Below are 27,846 nucleotides of genomic sequence, written 5' to 3'. Positions count from 1 at the left end.
GATTATGGGAAATGTTCTGAATTCTTTAAATCTAGTATGTATGAGAGAGTAAAAGAAATTAGAAATAATTATTTTCATGAATGAAAATAAACTTTAAAAATTCATGTCTTACATTTTTGAATAATTTATTTTTTTAATTCGTAAGAAAATGAGTGGATCAAGATTCGTAACCGTCAATCAATTAATGGATGCTCTTTCACCAATTCTTGAAAATGTTAAACAAGTAGATGTTTATTTCGATGATTATGTAGAAAGTTTATATTATAAAGGTAAACATAATATTAAACCCATTGCTTTTGCATTTGATAATAAATTAATTGAAAATGCAAAAATTTGGGAATTAATTCCAGATATTGAATATATAACGAATATAACTAATAAATGGTTCAAACGAATTCCAACCACAAAAGTTCTTTGTAAATTAATGATCAAAACCGAGGCCAAAGAATTTCATGAATTTACATATCATCCAAATAAAGTTTCAGAACTAGAAAATGAAAAACTTCAGAAAAAATTAAACGATAGACTTTCAAATGATCGTATTGAAAAAATAAATAAACTAGCAGAAGTTGCATTTAATAATGAAATATTTGATGAATATAACCTTGAACTCAGTGATGGGCTTTAAGGACCCGGGCTCAACGAGTCATGATTTATGAAATCAATTATCTGATTTACTCTTTCTTCAATCTCTTCTATTCTTTTTGTTAAATCATCAATTTTCATTAATGAGGTGATTCTTGATTGGGGAATAGATTTCAAACTAACCACTCCTTTTATTTTTGAAATTTTGAATCCATCAACTTTAAACATTTTATTCAATTTACACGTTGTCAATTCTTCAAATAATTTTTTATTATTAGCATAATAGTCATTAAATTCATCAACAGATGAAAAAATTTTTATTTCAGTAATTGGTTTAACAACGTTTATTTTTTGTTGAACATTTCCACTTTCATTTATTTCATCCTCCTTTGTTTCATTTATTTTTAAAATTGGTTTCATTTATCATTAAATAAAAATTAGAATATAAGTGATGAAATATATTTTTTAATTAATATTAAATCAGAAATGGCGGCAGGATTCTTTAAAAAATTATGGGATGGAATTAAGAAAGCTGCAGGTTGGGTTCATAAAAATATTATTAAACCCGTTGCAAACTTTTTGGCACCAGTAGCGAAAACGGCAGGAACTATCATAGGTGGAGTATTAGGTACTAAAGCAGGTAATCCGGCGATGGGAGCACAAGCAGGTAACGCAATTGGTGGAATTGCTGAAGGAATACTTAATAAAATAGGAGGTAAATAGTGGAAAAATAAATAAATATTATTTTTATCTTAGTATCGGTTGTAGTCTTTGATAAACTTTTTCTCCTTTATTTAAAATTTCTCTTATTGGGGCAGCTTTTGGCGTTATTGATTCAGCAATGTCACTAATTGCTTCTTTATTCTTAAATATCCAATTTGCTCCTTTCTTCATTGTTTCCCAAACTTTATGCGCTCCTCTTTTTACTTTATCCCACAGTTTCTTAAAGAATCCTGCAGCCATAGTTGATTATTTCATTAAAATTAAAAATTCATTTTCATCTTTTAATTTTGATTTTTTATTTAATAATAAATGACGACTAACTATTTGGTGCCAAACACTAAACCAATTAATGGAAATGTGTTTCATTCATTCGAAAAGATAAATGAAATATTCGCAAAGAATGACGGTAGAAGATATTATAGAGAACTTGAAAGTTCATGCTATGACTCTGATGCTCCATATTTTGATGATAAACAAACTCATTTAAGAATTACAAATCCGGCTCATGATGTGAACCAATTAGGTGACACATATATTAAACGCAAAGTTAAAGCAACTCTAGTTTCAAATAAAGCTTTCACATGTGATGCCGCTTTTAAATGCATGCGTTTATTCGTTGGTTACAAATCATCAAATCAAAGCTTTAAACAATTAGAAGTAGAAACCGAAAGAGGTGATGCCGGTTATCTTCAGATGGATTGCGCCCGTGAATCTTTCGCATTTGCAACATATAAACCAAAATCAGAAAGGAAAGTTAAAAAGTTTGTTCATTCGTTATATAATAATGTTCAAAAATATGATAACTCAGTATGTGGTAAATATATTGACCCTTCAGAAGTTTTCAAGAAAGCAAATGAAGAAGTTGATGTCACTTTTGATATGATTATTCCGGTAAATGATTTGTTAGCATTTCAGGCGTTCGATGATTATCCTAAATCATTTGGTGAAATCATTCTTAAATATTATGTTTTCAGGGATACTTTAGTATTTTGTCAGGTTGACCCGTTAAGAGTTGCTGATTTACAAAATTACGTTTATGAAAAGATAACTGATGAAAATTATGAAAAGATTATGAATCATGTTTATAAATATAGGGTGTCCAAAGGTGCGTTTAGCACAGCGCTCTATATGAGACTATTAAAGGAGATATATGCTGATTATAAATATATAATAAAAAATATGAATATATGTATATGATGAGTATGTTGTATTTTGGCGCCATGCCGGGATATAAAATGAATTTTGAGACAAGAGGCAGTTTCGCGGGAAATTTTGGCGGGATTTTTTTCATTTTTTTAATGAATCATAAAGAAAACATCCTCGCTCTTGCAAAAAAATGCAAAGACTGTAAAAAAATCTACGAGACATTGGTAAAATGCTTCGGTATGGATGCTCCTAGCTATTCCACTGTAACGTATCATGTTAGGATGTATCACTTCATGAACAAAAAGGCGCCCATCATAAAAATTGACAAAAAATCGCCGGATCAAAGAAAAATCAAAGCAATTCTTCAAGCGCTAGATGAAGACCCAAGAGCATCACTCAGAAGGATAGAGGAGATGACAAAGATACCACGTACAACAGTCAGTTATTATCTGCACAATTATTTGAACTACAAACTAGCGTATACACGTTGGGTTCCGCACAACCTTAATTCAGTTCACAAAAAATCTAGAGTCCAATCTTCGAAAGAGCTCCTCTCTCTACTATATTGGGTGCGTATCAATCCAAGAAGTTTCGCTTTTTAGTAACAGGGGACGAGTCTTGGTTTCAATATGCAACAGAAGCCAAAATCATGTGGATCCCGAAGGATGAAAATCCGCAAACATTCCCGAAGAAAAAAATTGACACACCAATGATGATGTTGTCGGTTTTTTGGGGCGTGAATGGCATCATCGCAATTGATATTCTTCAAAAACCTAATACGATGAATGCTCAGTATCTAATTGACAATGTTCTTACTCAAATTATCAATTCTGATGAGTTTGAGAAATCCAAACAACAAAAACAAAAGTTTGCAATTCATTTTGATAATTCAAGAGTTCACAAAAGTCATAAGGTAATGAATTACTTGGTGGAAAACAATGTCAAAGTTGTTCCAAACCCAATTTATTCACCTGATATTGCACCCTCTGACTTTTATTTATTCGGCACGCTAAAAAAGAGAGCTGAAGGACGCGAATTCGCGAGTCCAGATGATCTTGAAAATTTTGTAAGAGAGCAATTTGAGCAATTTTCTCATGATGATTTAAAGCGTGTCTTTCAAGCCTGGATCGATCGCTGCGAACGCGTGATTGAATCCAATGGTGATTATATTTAAATAAACTTTATATATATGTAACTTGTTTATTTCTATTCGCAGTATTCAGGTTTGTGCTAAACACACCTTTGGACACCCTATATGATCGCAAATTCCAACAAATCGGACTTCCTACCAAATTAATTACAAGCTTAGCCGCTACATCTGCTGACGCAACAGTTGATAACGTTATTATTTCATGCACAAAGATGGAAGTTTTAGAGGATAAATGCATTACACCAGGATACGGTTTAATTGAAGAATCAGTTAAAGCAATACCACGTTTATTCAGTAAGGAAGATCCATTCATGATTCCAGCTCAACATATTGACGTTCGTTCACTAAATGGAGGTTGCATCACTCCTGAAGGTATTAGCTCAGATTTCTCATACGCTCTTCATAATGTTACAGATGTTGTGTTAGCATTTCCGAAGAATGCAATGCAAAGAACAGTTTTAGAAAATCAATGCTTCGAGGTCTTCAGGTCACTATAGATTCCAGAAACTTCCCGATCAAGCGATGACCACAGTGGGTGATATATTCTTTACACGTATGCTTCAAGCTTCTGATTTATGATGGAGTGAATGAATGCACAGAAGAATACGAGGACTCATTAACTAGACCACTGAATGATGATAATGGCACGCCATTAGCTAGAACATGGAAAGACCAAACTTCATTCTTATGCACTATTCCAGTTCAACGTGATGAGCGGGTATATTCTTTGATGGATTAGAAACTTTCAATTCACAAGTTACAGTACAAGTGAAAGCTTATCCAATCATTCAAGGTGAAAATGACACTTACTGTTCAAAGGTGACAATCCTCCTCAGGTTTGGTTTACTAGGCTACATATTGGACATGGACACCGGACGAAGGTTTGAAATATCATCCAACAGGTACACCACCACAGTATAGAAGTTCATATGATGAAATATTGATGAATAGAAATGTATAAAATTATAAATTTATTTTTGATTAAATGGATTTAAATTCTGAAGAATTAGCGGGAGTATATAATACATACGTAGATGATATGATTAATGAAGCATTGAGTGATAATAGAAATGCTCTATCTAAGGAAAATTAATGAAAATTCCATATTCTGCAATGTTACTTAAATTCAATCACTGCAGCAATTGTAAACAAAATAAAGGTAAAACATTAACGATATTAAAACAAATTATCATTATTTGCTAACACTTCCCCCCATTCACATGTGTTAATTTATATCAACCGTTCAGGTTCACCTTCAGATGATACATTTGAATCTTTAAAGCATTTAATCAAAATTCCAATTATTTATTTATCACAAGAAGAAGCAGAAGATTATTTAAAAAACTTTTTAATGTATAAAGAATTATATAATACAATCAAGAAGCAAGGATTAGAGGATAAAATTATTGATAAACAACGGGATGAATTATTTGAAACACTTTCTATTTCAAATTTTTGATAGAGAAATTTTGCCATTCACTCATTTTTCTAGATGATGCGGTGAAATCAAAACTAATCACAAATGAGAAATCATATTTTAATCAGTTATTAACTCAATGTCGACACATTCAGTGTTCATTCTTCATGGCTGTTCAATACTTCAAAGCATTAGCATTAGCACAAACATTAATCAAATCTATCAACACTTTTCATTTTCAGTGGTTTTAGTCGTCAACAGTTGAACGTTATGCTTTATCAAGTGAATTTACCAATGAGCATTAATGAACTTTACACACAATATCAACAATTAGGCTGAACATGGAAAAATAATAGTTGATTTAAATAAAGGAGGTGTTAAATTTGATTAACTTTTTATAATTATTTTTATTTTTTATTTATAATTAAACATGACAGAAATAGCAAATCTTCTACAGGTTCCATTAAAACAAGGAACAAAACAAAAGGGTGGTGCAGCATATAATAGAACTATGAAAGTTCCTGATGGAATGAAAGAATTAGTTCATATTGTTGCTGGCTTTCAAAAGGATGTAAAACAAATGAGAAACGTTTAACATTACCAGAAGCTCAAGCATATGCCAAACGTCATGGTCCAAATTGGGAAGCACATGAAGCAGACATTACAGGACCAAATGGAAAACCTGATGGTATAAATGAAGTTTTCGTTACTGATGGTCAAGGTAAATTATAAAGTTCATAAATGGTTATAAATTAACTGTATCTGATTATCCTAAACGTAAAGCATATAATGAACGTTATCCTATGCAATTTGATGAAAATGGAAAAGCTGTTAAACAATACATTGGAGAAGGTGAACATGGTCCAATTAATTCATACCGTCATAATCCATATTCTTATTTCAATGAAGAATTAAACGCTATTGAAGAAGGACCGGATGGATTACCACGATATGTTAATCAGTTTGATGGTCAATATGCAAATTTGAGACCTGAAATTCCAGCTAAGAAATTCTTTAAAGTTGCTTTATTCGATCCAGTGTTCAATGAACAGAAAGAAGCAATGAAAGCAGAATTTAAACCAATTCAAGTGGCAAGAATTTCTTCATCTTCACTTTCAGAAGCGTTCAAGGAATTGATAAAGAAACCACTTTATTCTCAACAAGGTTATAACTTTGATTTAATTAAAGAAAGTGATAGACGTAAATTAGAAAATCAGATGGTTTTAAGAATGCATGTAATGAAATGATTAAAGATATTGTAAATGATAAAATAAGACTGGAAGAAACTCAAAGCAATATCAATAACATAATTGGTGCAGTTACAAAGAAAGTATAAGCAAACAATGATGAACCTTGGGATATTACCGTAACAACTAAATAAAACTTTAAATATATTTTTTTTTTTTATTCAATATAAATGAGAAGACGTTTCACAAGTCAAAAGAACACTAACGCAAAAGCAGAGATTACGGTTGGTTATAACGTAAATGATGATAAATCACGAATTATTCAAAATGTTAAAGTTAATGTTAGCCCTGAATTAACAAGGTCAGCAACTCAACCAAATTTATTAACTCTGACTTACCGAAAAAGGAGGAGCAAAATAAAGAAGATGGAGACCCAATCATTTTATCTGAACCCGGTAAAGAACCTGTTGAAATTCCCACTTATCCAACATACCCCACCTCTTCATCAAACATCGAGAACCCAGGAATCTACGATTCCAGTCGCAATGCGCCATATAAAATAGACATTAATTCTGAATTAATGAAAATTTACCGTGATATAATAACTTTAATTATGATTCAATAATAAATTTAATTGACCAATCTGGTTTAATTATTTTACCTTATGAATCATTAATTCACATTATCGCCATTCTTTGTGATGTTCAAGATTCAGACGTTAAGATTCAATTTTTCATAGATGATGAGGTTTCATGCTGCGGAACAGTTGCAAAAATAAATCCTATAAAGGATATTAGCACAATTAAGATATCAAAGAACGGAACAACAACTGAACTCATTTAACTTATAATGATATTTATAATAAATAGTTGATGAATATAAAATATCACTTGAAAAATTCTTTGTTAAGGCTATTTAATATTCAAGCATTAACATTATTGAATAATAATCCTTTGAATCATAATCGATAATAATTGACCTTTCACCAGTTTCTATCGTTTGTTTTATTTCTTTTTGTTCCCCACTATCTGGATCGGTCATTGTAATTGTTTTTGTTATAGTATCAGCTTTATCTTTAACTTCAATCTTTTTTCCATCGGGATATTTAAACCAAAATTCCAAAAATTCGATTTGTCAATCTGTTCATATTTTAATCTATCAATTACATTTTTAATACCATCTGAAAATCTTATGAAATGGTCAATTATATGGGTTTGATTGAACTAAATTTGAATGAAGTGAAATATAACCGATGATGAATATGACATTGACTCATATTTTCTGAAAACACAAAATTTATAACATGAATGAATTTCTTATTCGTTGAATTTATGAATTCTTGAGGTAATCTTATTCTAGTTTTATTTATCACTGGAAAATAACGCTTTACCATATTTTTAATCGTAATAAAAAATGTCAATTATCAATATTATTTCGAATAATAGTTGTGAATTAAATTTAACAGTTACTGGAATTTATAATGTTACTCTGTTTCTGTGAGTGGTAAATTTAATCCCATTCTTTTAGACCCTTCAGATTATATATCATTTATTAAAGATGACCATGAAAAAACGTATGATATGTATATAAATAATGTGATCACGAAATGGGATATTAACATGATTTTAAGTTATTTAAATGAATCATTTATCATATGGTATGAAGAAAATTTTAAATCAAAACCCGATAAACTTTTTGAACTTGATGAAATAAATAACCTTATTAAATTTCCCGCTGAAAATTAAATTTTGTACTCCTCATCTTCGTTCTTGTTGGGAATATTAAATTTTGAAAAAGATGTTGGGGATGTTTTGTATTCTGACACTGGTTCCAATTTCATTTTAATCAAATGTGATAAAGTTAATACCCCAATGAGATTTTCACATCAAACATTAGACCCTAACTCTTACCCATCAATACAAAACATTTTATCCATCAACTTAAACACATTTTCTTTATATATCCGTTTCAATATCCGGGAATTCATTTATTCTTCATTCAAAAGATTTATCAAATATTAAATTTAGAGTAACTGACCTATTTGATTGTGATTTAGAATTCATGAATGAAATATTATGGCAATTTCAAATAGAAAAAATAGCTGATGAGATAACGGATTAAATATTTATTTTTAAATCGTAATAAATGATTAAACAACAGCAACCACAGCAACTTAAGGCACAGACCATTACATACGCCTTATATGCATATAATTCAAAGACGGCAGAACAAACGCAAAGGTTGAAATATGGAGATTTGGAAATAGTATTGAAAAATGACCATTTCGAATTCGTTTGCAAAGGTGGTGCAGTGATATCAAATATAAAAGAAATTTTATTTATGAATTCAAAAATTAAAGGTATAACGGATGATATAACATCAATTCCACCAGAAGAACAAAGATATTACGCATTAAATGCATTTCCTAAAGTTTTGAAGATTGGAAGATTTAATTTAAATGAGGAATTCATAAAAGGTTTCCTAAATGACATAATGAAGAAAGCAGATAAGGAATATGTGGATAGTGAGTTAGAGGAGAAAGCAGATAAGGGACTTGTGGCTAGTGCATTAATGAAGAAAGCAGATAAAGAATATGTTAACGAAAAAGATAATGAAATTAAAGAAATGGTTGAATGGTATCATGAATGGACATCAAAGATTTTAAAAACTAAAGCTGATACAGGATGGGTTTCAGAATGTTTAGACCTTAAAGCGGATAAAACTTATGTTAACAATGAGTTAGAGAAGAAAGCAGATAAGGAAAAAGTTATTTCATTCATTAATACTGAGTTAGCAAAGAAAGCTGATATATCATTTGTTAATGAAGAAATAAAACAATCAGAGGTCTATTTTACTCCACCATTTTTAAATTTTATGAAATCATCAGATAAAACCTTTGATATAAATTCTTTTGAATGGATATGTTTCGATGGAGTGACCATGTATTTATTTTATACAGCTGGAGTGCTTTATTATTTTAAAACAAATGATTTTAAAAACTATGAATCATTTACTCCATCTGTTTGGAATCCTGATACACGAAAGCCAATCATTAATCCAAGAATTTTATATGTTGAATATAATAACGGTAAATTTATGGGAATGATAACGGTTGGAGATGATTTTTGCCCTTGTTATTCATTCGATTGTATCCAATGGTTCAAATGTAATTTAAATCAAGATGCTAAATTTAAATATCCAAATAATCCTATTAGATGTGTTAATAATAAATGGGTACTAATTTATGAAGTCAATCAAATTTTCATTAGTGAGGATGGGATAAATTATTATATGTTTAGTATGATGTCATCAGATTTGAAAATTGATTATACAAGTAAGTGGTATTACATTAACAACATGTATTTTATCCTACAAAATGATAAAATTTATAGATCATCTTCAATATCACAAGGTCAATTTGAACAAATTTTTCAAGTTGATGGAGACATTGAAGCTTTATGTTATGGATCAAATGTTTATGTTCTCGTTTCAGGTGAAATGGTCTATTCATATCCTGTAAGTTATAACAGACATATTTATTTATCACAGGATTTATCAAATTGGGAATTGGTTTATTCATTCACTCCAAAATTTACTCAAAATTATAGATTTACAAATTTATTTTATATTGATGGGTATTTCATTGCTTTAGGATGTGGCGATTTAGTAAATATCAGTAGTGATGGAAGAAACTGGTCTGAAATCACAAAATTTCAAGATGTTAGAAAAGCAATTTTCAAAAATAATACGTTAATATTGATAACAAGACCAGTTTTTAATACTCACCCAAATTCAATATTATATAATAAATTCAATATTCATAATGGATTAAATACAATTCTTGAGATGATTTACCCCATTGGTTCTATTTATACGTCAATGAACTCAACAAATCCAGCAACAGTTCTGGGTTTCGGTACGTGGGAACAAATAGTTGACAGGTTTTTGTATTGTGCAAACTCTTCAAAGGAAACAGGTGGTTCGAAGAAAATTAAAGAAGCAAACCTTCCACCGCACACTCATACGGGAACTACAAACTTTTCTGGCGACCATAGCCACTCATTAAGAGACCATCCATTATACAACTCAGAATATTATGCTGGCAATGACGTTTTATCTCCAGATTATAACCATTCGGCAAAAAAGACTTTTCGACCAACTGAACCAGGAGGAAATCATTCACATACTTTCACAACAAATCCAACAGGCTTGGGTGAAGATTATATGCCACCATTTATGACTGTATTCGCATGGTACCGCATTTATTGAATGAACTAAATATATTTTATGTCTGTAATTAATTAGGTAATGAAGTAATGGATGAACCGCAGAAATAAATGTTTACGTTAATGTTTACGTTAATGGTTTCAGGTTAATGTTTACGTTAATGTTTTCAGGTCATTCAATAATGACTTATTTTTGAATAACTGAAGGGGTCACCAGGTCACCAGGTGGTCACCAGGTCATTTAACTTCTATGAAAAAATGTGACAACATGACATTTTGACAACAACACAGGAGGAAGGCAGTTATGACTTATTTTTGAATAACTGAAGGGGTCACCAGGTGGTCACCAGGTCATTTAACTTCTATGAAAAAATGTGACAACATGACATTTTGACAACAACACAGGAGGAAGGCAGTTATGACTTATTTTTGAATAACTGAAGGGGTCACCAGGTCACCAGGTGGTCACCAGGTCATTTAACTTCTATGAAAAAATGTGACAACATGACATTTTGACAACAACACAGGAGGAAGGCAGTTATGACTTATTTTTGAAGAACTGAAGGGGTCACCAGGTCACCAGGTGGTCACCAGGTCATTTAACTTCTATGAAAAAATGTGACAACATGACATTTTGACAACAACACAGGAGGAAGGCAGTTATGACTTATTTTTGAATAACTGAAGGGGTCACCAGGTCACCAGGTGGTCACCAGGTCATTTAACTTCTATGAAAAAATGTGACAACATGACATTTTGACAACAACACAGGAGGAAGGCAGTTATGACTTATTTTTGAATAACTGAAGGGGTCACCAGGTCACCAGGTGGTCACCAGGTCATTTAACTTCTATGAAAAAATGTGACAACATGACATTTTGACAACAACACAGGAGGAAGGCAGTTATGACTTATTTTTGAAGAACTGAAGGGGTCACCAGGTCACCAGGTGGTCACCAGGTCATTTAACTTCTATGAAAAAATGTGACAACATGACATTTTGACAACAACACAGGAGGAAGGCAGTTATGACTTATTTTTGAATAACTGAAGGGGTCACCAGGTCACCAGGTGGTCACCAGGTCATTTAACTTCTATGAAAAAATGTGACAACATGACATTTTGACAACAACACAGGAGGAAGGCAGTTATGACTTATTTTTGAATAACTGAAGGGGTCACCAGGTCACCAGGTCATTTAACTTCTATGAAAAAATGTGACAACATGACATTTTGACAACAACACAGGAGGAAGGCAGTTATGACTTATTTTTGAAGAACTGAAGGGGTCACCAGGTCACCAGGTGGTCACCAGGTCATTTAACTTCTATGAAAAAATGTGACAACATGACATTTTGACAACAACACAGGAGGAAGGCAGTTATGACTTATTTTTGAATAACTGAAGGGGTCACCAGGTCACCAGGTGGTCACCAGGTCATTTAACTTCTATGAAAAAATGTGACAACATGACATTTTGACAACAACACAGGAGGAAGGCAGTTATTGTAATAAACAGAAATTCATCAAAAGTGACAGCTCTCAATTTTTTGACATTTGTAAATTCTAAATTGAATGAGAAAAATGAAATAATACTAAGCATAATACAATATTCTAGATTTAATTATAATTAGGAAAAAGTTAGTTTTGAGAGTACTTTTCATAGGCATATAGAATGAAATCTTCTGAAAAATAATATCACATAAACTCATATTATTTTCTAATATATAACTATTTTATATAAAAATCAAATTCAATGATCTTAAAAGCGAAGGATAAACCTCAAAATTTACGAATATAATGAGTGGGAATATAATGCTTATCTATCATAAAACCATATGAAATATTAATTTTTGCTTTACGCCTAATTTTTGACGACAATTAGCAAAAAATGTTAAATGTTAACACTCAGTCCATTTGAATATGAAAAATAAAATTGACTTTGATTAAATGTTTTTATTTATCATGCAATTCTTCTTGCGACCAAAGATTTGAATAAAATTTCAAAAAATAAGATAGCTTAAAAAATAATATACGGTAGTGTTTACTAATAGATGAATAGTATATAAATTCTATTAAAATGGATTTGATCCAAAAAAATATATAAAATTTGATCATAAATAAAATCGTTTTAAATTACTTCTTCATTTAAATTATAACAATTATTTTTGGTTTTATATTTTTTGGTTCAAATCCATTCTAATAGAATTTATATACTATTCATCTATTAGTAAACACTACCGTATATTATTTTTTAAGCTATCTTATTTTTTGAAATTTTATTCAAATCTTTGGTCGCAAGAAGAATTGCATGATAAATAAAAACATTTAATCAAAGTCAATTTTATTTTTCATATTCAAATGGACTGAGTGTTAACATTTAACATTTTTTGCTAATTGTCGTCAAAAATTAGGCGTAAAGCAAAAATTGATATTTCATATGGTTTTATGATAGATAAGCATTATATTCCCACTCATTATATTCGTAAATTTTGAGGTCTATCCTTCGCTTTTAAGATCATTGAATTTGATTTTTATATAAAATAGTTATATATTAGAAAATAATATGAGTTTATGCGATATTATTTTTCAGAAGATTTTGTGTTCTTCTTCAAAATTTTATTTTTTTATTAAAAAGAATCTTTACAAAATATACATTTACTTTAATTAATATTTAAAAACGTGCTCTATCAAAAGTTCCAAAAATTCAATATTTTAGCTTTTCTGAGGTGTCACTTTTGATGAATTTCTGTTTACAACATTATGACTTATTTTTGAAGAACTGAAGGGGTCACCAGGTCACCAGGTGGTCACCAGGTCATTTAACTTCTATGAAAAAATGTGACAACATGACATTTTGACAACAACACAGGAGGAAGGCAGTTATGACTTATTTTTGAAGAACTGAAGGGGTCACCAGGTCATTTAACTTCTATGAAAAAATGTGACAACATGACATTTTGACAACAACACAGGAGGAAGGCAGTTATGACTTATTTTTGAAGAACTGAAGGGGTCACCAGGTCACCAGGTGGTCACCAGGTCATTTAACTTCTATGAAAAAATGTGACAACATGACATTTTGACAACAACACAGGAGGAAGGCAGTTATGACTTATTTTTGAAGAACTGAAGGGGTCACCAGGTCACCAGGTGGTCACCAGGTCATTTAACTTCTATGAAAAAATGTGACAACATGACATTTTGACACAACAACACAGGAGGAAGGCAGTTATGACTTATTTTTGAAGAACTGAAGGGGTCACCAGGTCACCAGGTGGTCACCAGGTCATTTAACTTCTATGAAAAAATGTGACAACATGACATTTTGACAACAACACAGGAGGAAGGCAGTTATGACTTATTTTTGAAGAACTGAAGGGGTCACCAGGTCACCAGGTGGTCACCAGGTCATTTAACTTCTATGAAAAAATGTGACAACATGACATTTTGACAACAACACAGGAGGAAGGCAGTTATGACTTATTTTTGAAAGAACTGAAGGGGTCACCAGGTCACCAGGTGGTCACCAGGTCATTTAACTTCTATGAAAAAATGTGACAACATGACATTTTGACAACAACACAGGAGGAAGGCAGTTATGACTTATTTTTGAAACTGAAGGGGTCACCAGGTCACCAGGTGGTCACCAGGTCATTTAACTTCTATGAAAAAATGTACAACATGACATTTTGACAACAACACAGGAGGAAGGCAGTTATGACTTATTTTTTGAATAACTGAAGGGGGTCAGGTCACCAGGTGGTCACCAGGTCATTTAACTTCTATGAAAAAATGTGACAACATGACATTTTTGACAACAACACAGGAGGAAGGCAGTTATGACTTATTTTTGAATAACTGAAGGGGTCACCAGGTCACCAGGTGGTCACCAGGTCATTTAACTTCTATGAAAAAATGTGACAACATGACATTTTGAACAACACAGGAGGAAGGCAGTTATGACTTATTTTTGAATAACTGAAGGGGTCACCAGGTCACCAGGTGGTCACCAGGTCATTTAACTTCTATGAAAAAATGTGACAACATGACATTTTGACAACAACACAGGAGGAAGGCAGTTATGACTTATTTTTGAATAACTGAAGGGGTCACCAGGTCACCAGGTGGTCACCAGGTCATTTAACTTCTATGAAAAAAATGTGACAACATGACATTTTGACAACAACACAGGAGGAAGGCAGTTATGACTTATTTTTGAATAACTGAAGGGGTCACCAGGTCACCAGGTTGGTCACCAGGTCATTTAACTTCTATGAAAAAATGTGACAACATGACATTTTGACAACAACACAGGAGGAAGGCAGTTATGACTTATTTTTGAAGAACTGAAGGGGTCACCAGGTCACCAGGTGGTCACCAGGTCATTTAACTTCTATTGAAAAAATGTGACAACATGACATTTTGACAACAACACAGGAGGAAGGCAGTTATGACTTATTTTTGAAGAACTGAAGGGGTCACCAGGTCACCAGGTTGGTCACCAGGTCATTTAACTTCTATGAAAAAATGTGACAACATGACATTTTGACAACAACACAGGAGGAAGGCAGTTATGACTTATTTTTGAATAACTGAAGGGTCACCAGGTCACCAGGTGGTCACCAGGTCATTTAACTTCTATGAAAAAATGTGACAACATGACATTTTGACAACAACACAGGAGGAAGGCAGTTATGACTTATTTTTGAAGAACTGAAGGGGTCACCAGGTCACCAGGTGGTCACCAGGTCATTTTAACTTCTATGAAAAAATGTGACAACATGACATTTTGACAAAACACAGGAGGAAGGCAGTTATGACTTATTTTTTGAAGAACTGAAGGGGTCACCAGGTCACCAGGTGGTCACCAGGTCATTTAACTTCTATGAAAAAATGTGACAACATGACATTTTGACAACAACACAGGAGGAAGGCAGTTATGACTTATTTTGAAGAACTGAAGGGGTCACCAGGTCACCAGGTGGTCACCAGGTCATTTAACTTCTATGAAAAAATGTGACAACATGACATTTTGACAACAACACAGGAGGAAGGCAGTTATGACTTATTTTTTGAATAACTGAAGGGGTCACCAGGTCACCAGGTGGTCACCCAGGTCATTTAACTTCTATGAAAAAATGTGACAACATGACATTTTGACAACAACACAGGAGGAAGGCAGTTATGACTTATTTTTGAATAACTGAAGGGGTCACCAGGTCACCAGGTGGTCACCAGGTCATTTAACTTCTATGAAAAAATGTGACAACATGACATTTTGACAACATTTACGAAAATTTGATGCAGTCCAAAAATAAAGTTAGTTTTAAAATTGTTTTTATTTTTTTTACTTATATATAAATGACGGCAACAAACAACAGCAACAACAACAGCAACAACAACAACAACAGCAACTATATCGTTTCTGATGAAAAAGTTATTGATTCATTAGTTGAGGAATTAGTTATGATAGAAACTAAAACCCTCAACGAAAGAATTGGTGAAAACAAGATTGATTTACATAACTACCTCAAACATGATGGAGGAAGAGGAAGGAAAACTGGTACAGCTTTATTAGTAAATAAAATATCAAATTTAACGATTATAGATGTTGATATCAATAAATCATACAATGATGAACTTAAAGAAACGGTTAGAAAAGACATTCTATCAAAACTTTCGGATAAAGATGTTATCGTTAAAACCGCATCAGGAGGTCTTCACATTTATTGCAACACTAATTTCTTCTATTCAACCTCGAACAGAATGATTAAATGTTATTCCTGCAATGATTATGATATTGATATCATGACTTCTATTGATGATTCAAAACGTTCATTAGTGGTTATGGCTGATTCAAGAGTTCGCAAGAATGCAACAGAACCAATCAATACATACTCATTCATTCGTGGAAGTTATGATTCAACATTAACTAGAACAGTGAATGATATATTAAATGATTTGAATATTAAGGTAAGAGTTGAACAAAAGAATGAAGAAATAAAGACTATTATGAATGAAAACAAAGATGTAAACATTGACGATAAACTTGCCCAGAGCATAGTTGATGGCATCTGTGATTTTGAAGTACATAATGATGGTGGAAACATGAATTTAGAAAAAGAAATAACATTATTCACACTGTTTCAAGCTATTAATTCGTTACCTAATCATTTAATTAATGAAGCCTACGATAACGTTTATAACTTCTGCAGCTTAACTGAAAATGCTAAAAGTAATTTTGAAAAAGCACGTAGTAGATATGCACATTTAATGACTTCGCCATTTGTTTTGGTGAAGATTCTAAAACTTTATCAAAAGGAATATTATGATGAATATGTTTTACCTTTATTACGTAAGCCAAAAATAACATTTGATATCAAACTTGATGACTCGTTTTTGATAACAGATATTAGACGCAAGGCTGAAAATCATCAGTATAAAAACAGTTCTGAAGTAATTGAGGATTTATCACGTGTAATCCGTTTTGTAGATTGTGGAAACAAATATTTCATTCAGAAAGATTACAACATACACGACAAAATGAATCAAATATCATTCGTTCTTCAGTCAAACATGAAAGAGTCACTCAAAATGATTAAATTATTTAAAGAAGAAGGTAAAACAATAACAGCATGGGATGTACTACTAAATCAATTGTCTTCATTAACCGTTAAGGGTGTTTGCTTTAAATCTGATTCTCCAGATGTTTTCTCAACGTTTCAGGGTTATAAATACAACATTCTTGAAAAGCCTGATTACTCAAAAATTGAGATGTTTATGGATTTCATTAAAGAAGTCATTTGTGATAATAACGATGAAGTGTATAAATACCTTCTCGGCTGGATTGCATCAATGATTCAACATCCTGGAATCAAGAATGAAACAGCAATTATTTTGAAAGGACTTCAGGGAACAGGTAAAAACAGATTCACAGACATTATTTCTGAACTCCTCGCCGGTTATTCATGTAAAAACATTACTGAAATAAGTGAGCTAACGGGTAATTTCAACTCAGTAGTTGAGAATAAAATGTTTCTTGTACTTAATGAACTCAAGAATGTAGGTGAAGATAGACTCGCAAACTTCAACGCTTTGAAATCAATTATTACGGATAATGAGATTAGAATTAATGAAAAGAATCAACCCAGAAGAACTGCTCAGAACGTTGCAAACTTTATTTTCGTAACTAATAACGTCTACCCTGTCAAAATTGAAGTTGGAGACAGAAGATACGTAGTTTTAAGGGTTAATGGTAAATTTAAGGGTCAATTTGATTACTTCAAGAATTTAATGGATTCATGCACAAAGGAATTTTATGATAATTTACTAACATATTTTATGCAATATGACCTTTCATCATTTAATGTACGAATCATACCGATGACTGAAGCCAAACAAGATTTAATCGAGTTATCAACAAATCCTTTAGATGAATGGATAAATACACATTATGATGAATTATGTGCAGGTATGACGTGTAAAAATGCTCTATTCTGCAAACCATCAGACATGAAAGACAAAAACTTTCAAATGAGCATTAAGGATAAATGTGAAAGGAAACAAAGAAAAATAGATGGTAAACAAACATGGTATTATGTTTTGAAAGAAGAAATGAAAGGATTATATAAACAAATTGAACCAAACGATAATGAGGAATCATTTACTGACGATGAAATACCTGTAAATGAGGCAGTATAAAGTATGATTGGAATTTATTTTTGCCTTCCTCCTGTGATGTTGTCAAAATGTCATGTTGTCTCATTTTTTCATAGAAGTTAAATGACCTGGTGACCACCTGGTGACCTGGTGACCCCTTCAGTTATTCAAAAATAATTAATTATTGAATAACCCACTATGTTGTCTAAATGTCATGTTGTCTCATTTTTTCATAGAAGTTAAATGACCTGGTGACCACCTGGTGACCTGGTGACCCCTTCAGTTATTCAAAAATAATTAATTATTGAATAACCCACTATGTTGTCTAAATGTCATGTTGTCTCATTTTTTCATAGAAGTTAAATGACCTGGTGACCACCTGGTGACCTGGTGACCCCTTCAGTTATTCAAAAATAATTAATTATTGAATAACCCACTATGTTGTCTAAATGTCATGTTGTCTCATTTTTTCATAGAAGTTAAATGACCTGGTGACCACCTGGTGACCTGGTGACCCCTTCAGTTATTCAAAAATAATTAATTATTGAATAACCCACTATGTTGTCTAAATGTCATGTTGTCTCATTTTTTCATAGAAGTTAAATGACCTGGTGACCACCTGGTGACCTGGTGACCCCTTCAGTTATTCAAAAATAATTAATTATTGAATAACCCACTATGTTGTCTAAATGTCATGTTGTCTCATTTTTTCATAGAAGTTAAATGACCTGGTGACCACCTGGTGACCTGGTGACCCCTTCAGTTATTCAAAAATAATTAATTATTGAATAACCCACTATGTTGTCTAAATGTCATGTTGTCTCATTTTTTCATAGAAGTTAAATGACCTGGTGACCACCTGGTGACCTGGTGACCCCTTCAGTTATTCAAAAATAATTAATTATTGAATAACCCACTATGTTGTCTAAATGTCATGTTGTCTCAAACTTTAGAACGGCATAATTTAAATTTTTATTTTTATCATAAATGAATACCCCACAAGCTCAAAATTTACCACGAATCATAACAAGGGAGGAAATGATAAAAATGATGCAAGAACATGTTAAAAATAACAAACCACTAAAACTGAGAAAATGTGGTTATGCAGTAATGATGGAAAGAGAGATGTTGTCGAAGAGGAATAAAAATTAAATTTGGATAGAGTTTAAAAATTCATCTTTATTAAATTCATCTCTTCCAATCAATTTATTTATTCTATTAAATTCTTTTATTTTTGCTTCACTCAGTTTAATGATTGAACGGTAAGTTTCTAATTTTTCGATTATTTCTTTATCGTTTTCAACCCCACCGCATTGCGACTTCTTTTTGTAATAGCATATTTTTGATTTAATTCTGTTTAGTTTCTTTTTATATTCATTGTCTGGACTCTTGACTGCTTTGTTGTCACTCATTTCTTACGAAATAAAAAAATTAAATATCATTTAAATATAATGGAGTAATAAAATAAATCGGAATTTCTATTAATTTATTGTCAACTTCAACTAATACATTACCGTTAATATATCTAACAAATTCAGCTATTGTGTCAAATCTTCGTCTTCTTTTTGTCATTGATTTATCAGTTTTTCCATAATCGAGATGAATCAAAACTTTATCCCCTTGTTTAAAATTCATGAGCCCCGAATTAATTTGTTCACGTTTAACATCATTCAACCTTTCCATTTGCTTTCTAATATATTCCCATTCTTTTGAAATATCATTTTTCATTTCCACTGGTTTCATGTTTATTGTTCTATGCCATGTATTATTGTAATAATATACTAACTGTTGTATGATGGAGTCATGATTTCCATCCCAGTATATCTGACCGTTAACCCCTAACGCATCTCTAAGAGTTCTCATTACCGCATCAACTATTTTATTATGAAACGTATATGGAGAGGATGAAAAGTAAAAATTAATTTGTGGGAAATAATGAGCCATAGCTGCCTGAAATCCTTTATCACCATCACCCCTGATATTATCTACTCTTTCATGATCTAGTAAGTATTGAATAGCTCTTCTTGTTTCCTGTTCTGTTTTCCCTTTCACTGGAATGCAATATAAATATCTAGTGTTAATGTTAATGGCAAATAAATAAGTAACGTTTCCTTTTGAATATTCCAGATGATCGATTTCGTATGAATATGGATATGGAGCAAATGAAGGTCGACTAAATTTTTCCTTTAATGGTTGAATTTTCGGGTCAATTGGTTTATTTAATATCTTGAAATCCTTTTTAAAATCTTTTTGCTTCTTTAATGTTTGAAATGGATATAATAAAGTGAATGATGAAGGATTAACTGAAGGAGGAGGCGGTACTGTCGTTGGAGGTTTAATTTTATCTGCTTTGATTTTGGATTTCATTCCTCCTTTCATTAATTCTGGATGTATTCTATTCATTTGTTTTAAATATGCTGTATATAAAGGTTTGATATACTTTCCCGCTTCGAGTTTATGTTGAAGGATGAATTCCAAAAGTTGATCTTCATTTAAAAGTCGGGCTGAATATGGTTTAACTAATGAATCATAAATTAAAGCTTGTGCATCATTTATGATCTGAAGGACCTGGGCGTTTTGTTCCTTTGTTTTTTGCGGCTCAGGATTATATAATTTATATAATTCATCAATATCTTCTTCTGTTAATACTTTATTTTTGAAATCTTTCAACTGTTTAAGTTGTGATTTAGTTTTTCCCTTTGAATATTCATTATTTTTAATTTTGTCTTTAATTTTAGAAATTATTTTATCATGATATTTCAAAAATTCATTTTTATAATATGGATAATAATATTCCATATCATCACCCGTTATATTGTTATCATATTTTTGGAGATATGCTTTTAAATCATAATAATTAAGAAAATTTTGATTAAATACTAAATCATCAATTAAATTTTTTAAATCTACATTATCCATTTATATAAAAATAAAATAAATGTTTTAAGGGTGCCCACCTCTTTGATCAAGAATCAAAACCATCATTAACGGTTCCTTTTGTCTCTTCTGTGGCATTTCATTAAATAAATGGCATACAACATCCATTTTCACAACATACAGCCTTAGTGTGTGCTCCTGTTAATGCAGTCTTACCAATTGTTAAGCGAGTCATTGACCCGTTTTTAAGTTGTAAATTAATATTCTGACCATCAAATATCACTTTATCATTTATTATATCCAAATAATTTTTAGGTGTTAATTGTTTATTTTGTCGTAAACTAACACCTTTCATTTTTTGTGCAATCTTTTTAAAATCACCCCCATCAATTGAACCGTTGAATGATGTATAACACTTAGGACATAACGCCACCATGTTATCACCTTGTTTCTCAATTGCTAAACCCAATAACTTCTTCTCATGTGCTTTTTCTTCAGCTTTATTCTTTAATTTAGGTTTAAATTTCTCATCAAAACAGAAGAAATTAAAAGGTGCGAATTTGAAAATGTTTTTATCATAAAATTGTTTATCGGTAACAATTGCTTGAAATGCTTGAGTGTTAGGAAGATTTGGATCGCCAGCGATTGCCCAATAAGATGAATCAGTATCACCTTCAATGAAATGAAAACGATTAACATCCATGCATTTATACATAAAATTATAAATGAAAACCAAATACCAGTATTTAGCATTATCTAAAGTGAAGAATGCCTCTTGTAAACATGTATCACATCTATAAAATCTATCTTTGAGCATCACTTGATATGTATCCTCTCCTATTTCTCTTATGTTTTTAAACTTATTTGACATACATGCAACGCGTGCCTTCTGTGCATTCATTATTTTAGTCTTTGTGTAATTTTGTGTATTCATTGCATCGTAACCATATGATCCATTAAGTGAAATCTTGCAAAATAAACTTTTTCCTTTATTTCCTTCTAATTCAGCCTTTTGTCTTTCGTTCATAAATTCGTTCGCAAATTCATTAAAGCAAGTGTTTTTAGTAAATGTTAAAATTGATTGAATGTCATCAATGATAAAATGAAATCTGTCTATTAGATACCAAAGATAATAAGAAGAAAATGGTTGATATTGGTTGTGTGTTGATGCTAACTGAGTTAATTTCCTCTGTTTCTGGTCAACCGGTAGATTGTTTGATTTCATGTAATTATACATAAAACTGCCAATTGTTTTTTCATCTGTGATAATATCTAAGTTTCTTATTATCGGTAAAAAGTTTATGTAATCATTAATGTATTTTTCATCAATGTGACCCTTTACTTCAGCCACGAATAAAGTATTTTTCTTCTTAATTATTCCCAGTGCTTTTGCTTTCTTTGTTGCTGTATCACAAATGATAACACCATTCAATCTTCCCGGCATATACATTTTATGGTCAGTATATTGAATGAAATCATGAGGATTAGATGAAAATGATGAAGGATATAATGAATTAAAATCAACACCAACGAAATGAGTCATAATGTTGGTGGTGTCCTCATTTGATACAGTTTTAGTTTCTGGATTATATGCAAGTTTATTAATGTGCGTGATTCCTTTAAGATTTACTCTATGTTGAACATTTGATAAACCACCAGTAATTCCATTACGGAGAATGTGATAAGCTTCAACTGAATCTAAAGTCATTGGTAAATTATTTTTTAATGCATAATTCTTAAATTGATTCTTAAACGTTGAACATCTTCATCTTTATTTGATTTTACGACATTGCAATAACAACACATTAACTGACAATTTTCTTTGGTATGTGGTTTTTCATTATCGATTCTATCCAATGTTGGTTTATTTGCATATGTAAACGCTTTACCACACATTTTGCATTTAGATGAAAGGATTAAATCGTGATAGTATTGAAAATCATCCATTGAAACATTATTTTTAGTATCCCTTTCTGCTTTTTCATCTTGTTTCTTATATGATTCAATTTTATATTTCCAATACTTTTTCGTTAATTCAAAACTTGATTCATCTCTTCTGGATATTTTCGTTAGGATTGAAGTTTTATATGCTAACGCGTAACGAATCATTGAAGCATTCGATGATAAAGAAAGATTATGAAGCATGTCAATTTTATAAACAAATGTTTCTTCAATAATTTTATCGATTGGGTCAATCATAATTTCAACATCTTTATTGCAATAATGAATAAAATATTCTAATCTATTCTTAAAATTTTTAGCATCATTGAGATATATTTGATAATCACTATCTGATATAGTTTCTTGGTTAATGCTGAATAAAATGAATCTTTCGTGAATGGTTCCTCTTTATATAATTCTTCTTCGTAATTTCCCATGTGATGAATTGATAAGGGAAAAAGGATTTAACACGTGATTTATTGTTTCCGAAATCTTGAGTGAATTGGTCTAATGTCCACCCGCTATATAATTTCTGATGTCAATAAATCTCAATTCATATGGAACGTTTGTTTTCTTTACAATGATTTGCTTAAATTGTGAAGATGAACCCACATTGATTTTATCTTCCATTTTGCAGTGTTTAAATCACGAAGAATTAAATTTAAATCAAACTTTCCCGAATTAAAACCTATGATATTCACTTTATTAAATTCTTCATCTAAAGCTCTTTAAATGCTTCCTTCTGTTTCTCATTTAATGTATGAGACAAAGTCCCCACCGTTTGCGGCTTCATTAATTCTTCATATTGTTCAATATTTGATTTAGCAACTAATGAACAGGTTGAAAATAAAAACTCAATCCAATCAGAAATAAAAGAATCACTCGAAGTTAAGCAAAAATTCCTCGTAAATGTTTTATCACGGTCTACGACCTCGCCGCTTTGCGGCTTTATTTTGACAGTTGATGATACCATAAATGGTTTTAAGTAAGCGTTCAAAGTTGCACATTCAGAAAGTTGAATTCTTCTTTAGTCTCTAATGTTTCGAAGTCAAAAGTAATATAATATCTTGTCGGTTGATAATATTCCTGCAAATTATGTGCTAATAGCCACTGATATATCTTCTGTTTCGTGATATGTGGTGTATATGGTTGTTGTGTGTTTTGCAATTGAACGTCTTGAATTAATCTTCCATTATTTTCTTTACATTTCTCACAATGTTTTAAAAATCTTCTTTGGTTTTTCCTTTCTGGATCATCACGGATAGAATAAACTTCTTCTTTGCAAAAGGGGCAAACTTTATATCCTGTGAGTGCTTCAACGTCTGTTATTCTGTCAGCATGAAGTTTTCCACATGGACTCTGTGTTAATAAAATATTTACTGTTTCAAATTCTGGATCTATCATTATTGATTCCACTAATGGAAAGTCTACCTTGTTAATGTCTACGTCTTCTGGTTGAGGGTCACAATAATAAAAATCAATATTAACGTTTAACATTCTTGCTAATCTCTCACTTTCTGATGAAATGTCAAACCCCTCATATACATCTATGGCTTCGTTTAAATAACTTCTACGAGTTTTAGGATTAACACCATCAGGAATGTTATAGAAGCGTTTAAATAACCTTCTACCTTCGGCTCTTATTTGATTATCATTCATTTTAGCTGTTCCATTTTTGTTCATTTATGTAAGAATAAAAATTAAAAAAAATAAAAATAAAGTTTATTTTTTAAAGCCCGAGACTCAGAGAGTCCAGGGCTAAAGTCCATAAAATGAATTAAGAACACATAAATTTTTATCATCTGCGACGTGACGAATGCATTTTAATTTACTCAAGAATGTGTACCCTGATACATTAAATCTAATTCCTGTCTTATTTAATTTCACAACTTTGAAAAGGAATGTATGAATAGCTATAAAATGATGAGAAGATGTTTTATGGGTTGCTTCCATTTTTTCTGAAATAAATGAATAAATATAATGTTTATAAGTTTTCATATCTTTTATGTTCTTAATAACGAATGGTATAGACCTTTCAACTTCGTCTTCCTTCAGTGCTGTTCTTTCATATGAAACATTATTGGTATCTTCAATAATGAAACCACAATCGCATAAAATTTTATAGGTTCCAATGGTTTCTTTTGATATTTTATCTAACAAATCAAAAACTTTATCAACACCTGTACATTTATTTAAATAATAATTTGTGTAAATATCATGGTCTTCTTTCTTAATCGTATTTGTTGCATATGTCACGTTTTTAAGAGCTTTTTTGAATTTTTCGGAATCTAAAGGTGGTGAAAGTAGGATACAGGGGTATTCTTCATTATCAATAAATTGAAACTTATGTTTACGAATAAATTTAGTACCTTCTTCTGAAAGTGTTTCGTCTATTTCACCATCTAATAAATTTTGTGTTGATTCCAAAAAGTAATTTTTATATCTTTCTTCATGAGATTTCTGAACTTCTGATTCTGAAGCTGGGATATTCATTAAACCCTCTACTTCATTCTCATTATATTTTTCAACTTCTCTTAATTCCTTAATTTTTTCATCTATTTCATCTCTTATTTTTCCAGTTTTCAATTTCATCGTATTCATCATCATCTTTAATCCGTTCTTCATAATATTCAGGGAAAACATCAGGTTCTTTAGGTTTTTCTTCTTCAGATGTGGGATATAAGAAATTTATAACATCATCTTTATTCATTTTTCCATCATAATCAAACTCATTTAAAAACTCCGCGAATTTTTTACAATTTCTTAAATAATATTTATCAACTTCATAACCCACCTCCTCTAATATATCCTTTATTTCCTCATTTGTGAATCCCAATTTTTTAACGTTGTTAGTTTTGACGCTCATTTTCTTACGAATTAAAAAAATAAATTATTCAAAAATGTAAGACATGAATTTTTAAAGTTTATTTTCATTCATGAAAATAATTATTTCTAATTTCTTTTACTCTCTCATACATACTAGATTTAAAGAATTCAGAACATTTCCCATAATCTCCTAAATGTTTTCTTATCTACGTTGCCAGTTATTATATGAAACTGTATAAACTTTATCTTTATCTTTGCATCTTTCATCACTTCCAATATATTTATATTTCAATTTTGATTTATTGGTTTCATATTCATTAACGTTTAATAATTCACAGTCTTCCTTTTTAAATAAATGTTTTATGTATTCAGGATTAACAATTCTATAATATTGCTTCCCTTTAAATCTTTGAATATAAACAGGAACACCATCCTCTAAAATTCGATAATCTATTTTATTCTGGTTTTATTGTTGGGTCATTTATGTAAGAATAAAAAAATAAATTATTTTAAAATTAATGTTAATTTTTTAATGGTTTATTTTTTAAAAATTTTTTATTTTTATTTCATTATGTATGGGCTGAGTGTAAATGTCTTACAATTTTTGAAAATTTTTTAAATCTTGATTTATTCAAAAACGTAAGAATAAAAACCGTAAGAATCATACATTTTTTACTTCATATGTTAAAAAAAATGATACAAAATCGCTCGATATTGTATGAATTCTTACGTTTACAAAAAAAGTCACAAAACCCATCCTATCCTACTACTTCGACTTGCTCGAAAAATAACAATTTTTTTACTTGTAAAAATAACCCTTTTACAGCATGGACAGCTATTCAATCACTATTTCTTTTTCTAAAAGTATATTTTTCAAAAAAAATTAAGATCAAATTCGACAATTTCTTGATGAAAGTCAAAATATTACACATAATTCTAGATGCATGGGATAAAATATGCAATTATTCAATCAATTCGCATGATTTGAAAAAAAAATCTAAATTTGATAAAAATGTAGAAATTTTTTATTTTTAACTTGAGATTCGATTTTTTTGATCCAATTTGTGATTTTTTTTTGATCGGAATTTCAATTAATTTAGTAGTATATGTGGAAGGGTTTAGTGACTTTTTTTGTTACGTCTATATATAGATGAAGGTATATTTTCACATCTTCTATATATAGATGATATAAAAATTTTTTCTTACGTTTTTTAAGTCATGAATTCGTAAGAAAGCGCGACATTATTAAATAAATTAGTAATAAATATTATATACTAAACACATTTTAAAAAATTAACATTAATTTTAAAATAATTTATTTTTTTATCTTTTATAAAAGAAGCTATATATAGATGATGTCAGATATTCCGCGATTAATTAAACATTGTTTAAATCCTGAATGGAATCAATGGAGTCATAAACGAGTAAAAGAAATTAGAAATAAACTTCTTACGAAAAATTAAAACTTAGTTATGTTTATTATTTTATTTTTTTATTTTGTATGAAATGAGCGTCAAAACTAACAACGTTAAAAAATTAGGATTCACAAACGAGGAAATAAAGGATATATTAGAGGAGGTGGGTTATGAAGTTGATAAATATTATTTAAGAAATTGTAAAAAATTCGCGGAGTTATTAAATGATTTAGATTATGATGGAAAAATGAATAAAGATGATGTTATAAATTTCTTATATCCCACATCTGAAGAAGAAAAACCTAAAAAACCTGATGTTTTCCCTGAATATTATGAAGAACGGATTAAAGATGATGAATACAATGAAATTGAAAGACTGAAAAAAATAAGAGATGAAATAGATGAAAAAATTAAGGAATTAAGAGAAGTTGAAAAATATAATGAAAATGAAGTAGAGGGTTTAATGAATATCCCAGCTTCAGAATCAGAAGTTCAGAAATCTCATGAAGAAAGATATAAAAATTATGTCTCAGAATCAACACAAAATTTATTAGATGGTGAAATAGACGAAACACTTTCAGAAGAAGGTACTAAATTTATTCGTAAACATAAGTTACAATTTATTGATAATGAAGAATACCCCTGTATCCTACTTTCACCACCTTTAGATTCCGAAAAATTCAAAAAAGCT

At 30.6% G+C, this 27,846-nt stretch overlaps 8 protein-coding genes and 1 pseudogene across 9 annotated transcripts, besides 10 other annotated features; 6 read left to right on the top strand and 3 right to left on the bottom strand.

Annotated features, from left to right (window-relative positions):
- Positions 1-1,071: 1,071 nt before the first annotated feature.
- On the top strand, positions 1,072-1,308 carry TVAGG3_0058570 (N-acetylmuramoyl-l-alanine amidase family; the record flags this gene model as incomplete). Its single annotated transcript, XM_001579280.1, has 1 exon — positions 1,072-1,308. One exon carries the CDS (start codon positions 1,072-1,074, stop codon positions 1,306-1,308), a length of 237 nt encoding a protein of 78 aa, XP_001579330.1.
- Positions 1,309-1,332: 24 nt separating this feature from the next.
- TVAGG3_0058560 (uncharacterized protein) lies at positions 1,333-1,548 on the bottom strand (the record flags this gene model as incomplete). The annotated part of the gene is made up of 1 exon (XM_001579281.1): positions 1,333-1,548. One exon carries the CDS (start codon positions 1,546-1,548, stop codon positions 1,333-1,335), a length of 216 nt encoding a protein of 71 aa, XP_001579331.1.
- Positions 1,549-2,399: 851 nt separating this feature from the next.
- Positions 2,400-2,427: a terminal%2Cinverted (terminal inverted repeat of Mariner transposon ID:TVAGG3_0058530).
- Positions 2,400-3,708: a mobile genetic element.
- Positions 2,496-3,628, top strand: TVAGG3_0058540 (annotated as a pseudogene). Its single transcript has one exon. A coding segment is annotated over exon 1 (1,133 nt).
- Positions 3,681-3,708: a terminal%2Cinverted (terminal inverted repeat of Mariner transposon ID:TVAGG3_0058530).
- A 994-nt stretch (positions 3,709-4,702) lies between these two features.
- Positions 4,703-25,748: a mobile genetic element.
- On the top strand, positions 8,354-9,709 carry TVAGG3_0058520 (uncharacterized protein; the record flags this gene model as incomplete). The annotated part of the gene is made up of 1 exon (XM_051221336.1): positions 8,354-9,709. A coding segment is annotated over one exon (1,356 nt), but the record flags the coding sequence as incomplete, so codon positions are not given.
- TVAGG3_0058510 (keratin-associated protein family) lies at positions 10,088-10,477 on the top strand (the record flags this gene model as incomplete). Its single annotated transcript, XM_051221335.1, has 1 exon — positions 10,088-10,477. One exon carries the CDS (start codon positions 10,088-10,090, stop codon positions 10,475-10,477), a length of 390 nt encoding a protein of 129 aa, XP_051106321.1.
- Positions 11,944-11,980: a mobile genetic element.
- Positions 11,944-11,980: a terminal%2Cinverted (terminal inverted repeat of Banshee-A3 transposon ID:TVAGG3_0058500).
- Positions 13,158-13,195: a mobile genetic element.
- Positions 13,158-13,195: a terminal%2Cinverted (terminal inverted repeat of Banshee-A3 transposon ID:TVAGG3_0058490).
- On the top strand, positions 15,799-16,874 carry TVAGG3_0058480 (Prim-pol domain family; the record flags this gene model as incomplete). Its single annotated transcript, XM_051221334.1, has 1 exon — positions 15,799-16,874. A coding segment is annotated over one exon (1,076 nt), but the record flags the coding sequence as incomplete, so codon positions are not given.
- TVAGG3_0058470 (uncharacterized protein) lies at positions 16,981-18,138 on the top strand (the record flags this gene model as incomplete). Its single annotated transcript, XM_051221333.1, has 1 exon — positions 16,981-18,138. The coding sequence occupies one exon, from the start codon at positions 16,981-16,983 to the stop codon at positions 18,136-18,138; it is 1,158 nt and encodes a 385-aa protein (XP_051106319.1).
- Positions 19,528-20,475, bottom strand: TVAGG3_0058460 (integrase core domain containing protein family; the record flags this gene model as incomplete). The annotated part of the gene is made up of 1 exon (XM_051221332.1): positions 19,528-20,475. One exon carries the CDS (start codon positions 20,473-20,475, stop codon positions 19,528-19,530), a length of 948 nt encoding a protein of 315 aa, XP_051106318.1.
- On the bottom strand, positions 21,820-22,681 carry TVAGG3_0058450 (DNA/RNA polymerases family; the record flags this gene model as incomplete). Its single annotated transcript, XM_051221331.1, has 1 exon — positions 21,820-22,681. A coding segment is annotated over one exon (862 nt), but the record flags the coding sequence as incomplete, so codon positions are not given.
- A 763-nt stretch (positions 25,749-26,511) lies between the features above and the next one.
- Positions 26,512-26,838: a mobile genetic element.
- Positions 26,839-27,167: 329 nt separating this feature from the next.
- Positions 27,168-27,673: a mobile genetic element.
- Between the last annotated feature and the right edge of the window lie 173 nt (positions 27,674-27,846).

Source organism: Trichomonas vaginalis, chromosome IV, assembly GCF_026262505.1.
Source record: "Trichomonas vaginalis G3 chromosome IV, whole genome shotgun sequence".
Taxonomy (NCBI): Eukaryota; Parabasalia; order Trichomonadida; family Trichomonadidae; genus Trichomonas; species Trichomonas vaginalis.
The sequence above is the reverse complement of the archived record's forward strand: the minus strand, read 5'-3'. Positions and strand labels throughout refer to the sequence as shown.